Source organism: Cicer arietinum, chromosome 8 (assembly GCF_000331145.2).
Source record: "Cicer arietinum cultivar CDC Frontier isolate Library 1 chromosome 8, Cicar.CDCFrontier_v2.0, whole genome shotgun sequence".
NCBI lineage: Eukaryota > Viridiplantae > Streptophyta > Magnoliopsida > Fabales > Fabaceae > Cicer > Cicer arietinum.
In genome coordinates this window covers 4,991,688-4,996,904 of record NC_021167.2, presented here as the reverse complement: position 1 = coordinate 4,996,904, position 5,217 = coordinate 4,991,688, and the positions used below count along the sequence as shown (strand labels likewise).

The 5,217-nt window shown below is 34.0% G+C and overlaps 2 protein-coding genes across 2 annotated transcripts in view; one reads left to right on the top strand and one right to left on the bottom strand.

The window, feature by feature from the left end:
* The window catches only part of LOC101498899 (cation/H(+) antiporter 15-like), a 3,598-nt gene extending 1,634 nt beyond the window's left edge, over window positions 1-1,964 (top strand). The window contains exons 3-4 of the mRNA XM_004511978.4: window positions 1-233; window positions 340-1,964. Coding sequence (XP_004512035.1) covers window positions 1-233; window positions 340-1,575 — 1,469 coding nt within the window. The 3' untranslated portion in view covers window positions 1,576-1,964. The remainder of the gene's footprint in view (window positions 234-339) is intronic.
* Window positions 1,965-1,992: 28 nt separating this feature from the next.
* Window positions 1,993-4,813, bottom strand: LOC101498563 (putative pterin-4-alpha-carbinolamine dehydratase). Its single transcript, XM_004511977.4, has 6 exons — window positions 4,656-4,813; window positions 4,488-4,570; window positions 4,306-4,391; window positions 3,759-3,882; window positions 3,596-3,664; window positions 1,993-2,373 (listed from the first exon to the last, which is right to left on the bottom strand). Exons 1-6 carry the CDS (start codon window positions 4,766-4,768, stop codon window positions 2,285-2,287), a joined length of 564 nt encoding a protein of 187 aa, XP_004512034.2. The 5' UTR covers window positions 4,769-4,813; the 3' UTR covers window positions 1,993-2,284.
* Window positions 4,814-5,217: the final 404 nt, after the last annotated feature.

The window sequence follows — 5,217 nt, the reverse complement described above, 5'->3', positions numbered from 1 at the left end:
TCTTCTTTAGTGGCAATGGAATGAAACTCATGGTGACCACCATTTTCTACCAGGACAATTGGCTCGCCACAATTATCATTATAATCTTGTTGTGTGTTCCAAAGATTTTAAGCACTTTGTTTGCCACTTTCTTTTTTGGCATGCGTACTCGAGATGGTTTTTCTCTAGGATTGATTTTGAATACCAAGGGTGCCATTGCATTGATAATGCTCAACATTGCTTGGGACAGATCGGTATTGATCTACTTGACCAACACCATTTACTTGAAATATTTTAATTACTCACAAGTCAATACTATAGCAATTTAATTAATAATTTTGTTATAATGTGTCATTGCAGATTGTTTCTGTACCAACCTATGTTGTTTTAACATCTGCAGTCCTTCTAATGACTATAGTGGTTTCTCCTGTCATCAATGCCATATACAAGCCCAGAAAGAGGTTTGAGCAGAACAAGCTAAAGACTATACAGAAGCTAAGAGTTGATGCAGAGCTAAGAATTCTAGCATGTGTTCACAATTCTCGTCAGGCCGTGGGAATTATCAGCCTTATCGAGTCTTTCAATGCCACTAGACTTTCCCCTATACATGTTTTTGCACTTTACCTTGTCGAACTCACAGGGCGTGCTGCTGCACTTGTTGCTGCTCATATGGAGAAGCCTAGTGGCCAGCCTGGAATGCAAAATCTTACAAAATCTCAGGTCGAACTAGAAAACATTAATGATACCTTTGATTCCTTTGGAGAGGCATATGATGCTGTCAGAGTGCAAACCTTAAATGTCGTGTCAGCCTATGCAACCATACACGAGGACATATACAACTCGGCTAATGAAAAACGCACGAGCTTGGTTCTCCTTCCATTCCACAAACAACTAAGTTCAGAAGGTGCACTCGAAACAACCAATGTTGTGTACAGAGATATAAATCTGAATGTGATGAATAGTGCACCTTGCTCTGTGGGAGTCTTTGTTGATCGTGATCTCGGGTCATTACCAAAATTGAACTTTCGTATTCGTATGATCTTTGTTGGAGGGCCTGACGATCGTGAAGCTTTAGCTGTTGCATGGAGAATGTCAGGGCATCCGGGAATTCGATTATCAGTGGTTCGGATACTTCTGTTTGATGAAGCTACAGAAATAGATACCTCATTTCATGCTGAAGCACAAGGCATATTATCTGCTGTCATGGATAGTGAGAAGCAGAAGGAGTTAGATGACGAGTATGTGAACTCGTTTAGACTCACGGCGGTGAACAATGATGATTCTATATCCTATTCAGAGGTTGATGTTCATTCAGGTGAAGATATTCCCACAGTCCTCAATGAGCTAGACAAATTTGGCTGTGATTTATACATAGTTGGACAAGGAAATTGTAGGAACCTTAGGGTGTTCTCAAATTTATTGGAATGGTGCGATTGTTCAGAACTTGGAGTTATAGGAGATATTTTGGCATCAAACAATTTTGGTTCACGCTCTTCAGTGCTAGTTGTGCAACAATATGGCTATGGAGGAATGATATTAGGAAAGCAATCCAACCAAGTGACCACTAACAACGATGCTTTTGAGGTGCTTATCTGAAGACAGAATAAGAATAATGGTTGGTGAGGAACTAACCTGCACACCATGAAAGGGCTTGTCTAATTATCTAATGAAAATTTGAGCAAGTTTGAGACAGTACCAGATTTTTGTTTTGTGATTTAAATTTGGTACCCCAAGATATTGGTTAGAGGATGGTTTTACTGTTCACTTTTGGTTCCCAACAATGGTACACATGTCTCCATTTGTACTTAATCTTAATAACATGGAAAGAAAAACAAGTCAGTCTTATTAGAAAAAATGTATTTGTTGTTGACTGATAAGGTTCTCTGTTCATTAAGAATGTATATAAACATCTATATAATCAGTCTCGTGATACTAAGTCAATTTGAAGCTCACAATTACCATATTCTTAGTACCACATTTTGTTTTTTATTGGTCCCATCAAGTAATTCAGTATCAGTTACAACCACCGGATTTCAATTCAATAAATAAAATTAACATAGTTAGAGATGCCGTAGTGCCTAAAACAATATGATTGGAACTAAACATAGTAATTCTAGCATAATTGTAAAAAAAACAAGTTCTCTCCACATAGATGGTTGACATAACAATATGCTGTGCTCAAATTTGTGGTTGGAACTAAACATAATAATTCTAGCCCATTCTTTTTTTTTAATGGAAAAATGGACAGAAAACTTGATAACTCTAGAATATCTACAAGTTCTTAGTTCCTCTTCATATAGATAATTCAGTCAGAAGCTTTCCTTCTTAGTAAGCTATGCACATTAAGCTCATTGATCTTAGCAGCAAGTATGAAGTCATTCTCTGTCAGCCCACCTACATAAACATGGATCACTTCAAATTATGCTAATTGTGGATACAATATGTATACAAATGAAGTATACACCTCTTGTAAAAAAAAAATGAAGTATAAAGCTCTTGTAAAAAAAAATGAAGTATAAAGTTTGACCACAAAAAGAAGAAGTGTTGGGTAAACAAGAAAAATAACAGCAAAGGAAGTTTTGGGAAGAAGTTAAGCACAAAGATGGAAAGATTGTCCAAGCCTAACTGAGCAAGCAAAAGACCGTTAATCATGAAATATTGAACGGTTAACCTATATTGATAAAATGTAATATATACTTATAATACTACTACTATTAGTCTATATGCAATTAAGTCTAATGCATAGCTAATTTCAATTTTTTTAAGATAAGCTGTTAGAAACGGGATCAAGACGCTCTAAATAGGGTATATACTGTACTATTCTTCAGATTATACTGTTGTTACATGTTAGCATGCAATATTGCCGATGTGTATATTTACAAGTTTATGATAAAGCCTGAAATTGAACCAATTGCTTTTTTATTTAAGAGACCTATCAAAATATACACACAACTTATTTCTTAGTAGTTTCCCTCAAGTAAAAACGCATTTTTATGGATGAAGAGATTATAACTAAGACAATCATTCATTCCTATTCTGCATTTCTCTTCCTTTGCAGTAGCAATACCAGAAAGTAGTTTCATAAGGGGGATGACGGCTTCTAAAGAGACCCGTGCGTCATAGCTTGAATAGTCATTGTATCAAACTTCCCAAATCCATAGGCATTCTTTATATAATCCAAAGCATGCAATATTTCTCTTGGGTTTTCCAATAACACAAATAGTGAAATCAGAACACCTAAGTACTGTATTGGTCTTTAAGTATTCATGCTTAAATACTGTATTGTGACATTAAGTTAGTGAATAGGTGTAGGATGCATCATACATATGATAAATAAATTGGAACCAATCTTTTGGTTGGGGGATAAAGTTGTTTTGAATAAGAATTAAACTTAGATCAAGTTGATTAAGTCAAGTTGGTCATGTTCCTCGCTATAAAGATATCAAAATACTAACAACCTTGACCTAAGCAACTTGATTTAAGTTTTATCCTTTGAAGAAATCATCTTATAAATAAAATCGACCCAGCCTATATGAGAAACTCTTGATACTTTTTATGTTGCACAGACAAATATCCGATAAAATAATTTGAATCTGAACAAATGAATAATGCATACCAGCAGAATGAGTCCAAATCTCTATAGTAACATTATTCCAGCCAACAAGGTGAAGATCAGGATGATGACCTGCATTATTAAAGTTTTGCCGTTATAGTATTTTCGATACTCCCTACATTATCAAATCAATACACAAAGGAATAAAAAAATTAAATCCGAAAACCTTCAGCTTCAGCAAGATCAGCTATTAATCTGAAAAACTCCAATCCTTTGTTAAAAGACTTAACTTTCCATGACCTGCTCAGTTTCAAAGAACCACCTTCGTTTACCAAATTCCACTCCGAAACCTGACCACTTTAATGTCAAAATTGAATAACAAAAAATAACGATACTCATTTACATTGGCATAAAAATTGATTAGCAATACCAATAATAAAGACAATACACAAATTTAGTGTAGCCTAATTTTCTTACATCATTACCTTAACAGTTTCATATTTCATGTTTAACTTCTCAATAACTGTCCCACTACAGTTTCATTTGCTATTTACATTTCAACTACATATTCACCATCTTCTACCAAAGTAACCCATTTTTCCACAATCAAATGGTTATTTTTGAAGCCAATTTCATTAATTTTATTTAAAATAAAAATTACACAAAAATTATCGTTTATGGTTAACATTCGTTAGCGCAATAGAAAAGCGCACAAATGACACTCATGTGCCCGTCTGAACGCTAATTATTTTATAATAGTAACAATTAAGAACCTGTGGAATAAGAGTACGAGCTGCATCCTCTGTCATGGGTTGCAAATCCTTCGAATTACACGGTACACAAGTCTTCTTTGATAGATCTAAAGCAAAATTATTAAAAGGAAAAAAAGAAATGATGCAATTAAAAGTGTTGTGATTAGTGAAATTGAACAAAGAAAGCAAAAGCAATTAAGCACCTTTGTGGGAAGTGCAAAATGTGGTGGTAAGTGACGAAACTGGGAGTTGATTGTTTTGTATATTATTAGAATCCATTATTAATCTGAAATGTAATACGGAGAGAATGAATTAGGAAATAGTGACGATGAATGAAAAAGGAAGAAACAATAATTGGAAGAAATTAGTACCGTGTTCGATTGGATTGGAGAAAGAATGGTAATGGAAGAAGAGTGGGTTTGGAAACAGAGAGAGGGTGGCGAATGAGAAGAAGAATCCGATTCATTGCATTCACTCTGCGCATCTTTTCTGTGCCAATTATATCCTCTGTGTTGTAAATAAACGAGCAAATCCCGTTAGGGGTACGATGGTACATTACATGCATATGGTAAGTCCACGTGTAGTTGGAAAAAAAGAGTTCGAATGCAAGAATTTTGGAGTTTAATGCAAAATAATTTGAGATATTTAATATCACATAAATTATCCATTTTTATATTAAATATTATAGATTTTTTAGCTGCCAAATCTTTTAGTGAAGTTTATTAAACCATTCTAAGTGTAATTCTAATGTTTAACTCAAAATTATTTATGTGTTTTTTTTTTCTCTTGTTTTAATCTAAATAAGTGATTTCTATATATATATTAGATTCTTTTTTTTTTCTTCTGATTTTGTTGTCTCGTCGACATTTGTTTGATTTCTCATTTTGTTGCGGTGTTTATTTGATTTAGATTGACATATTAACTTGATTCAAC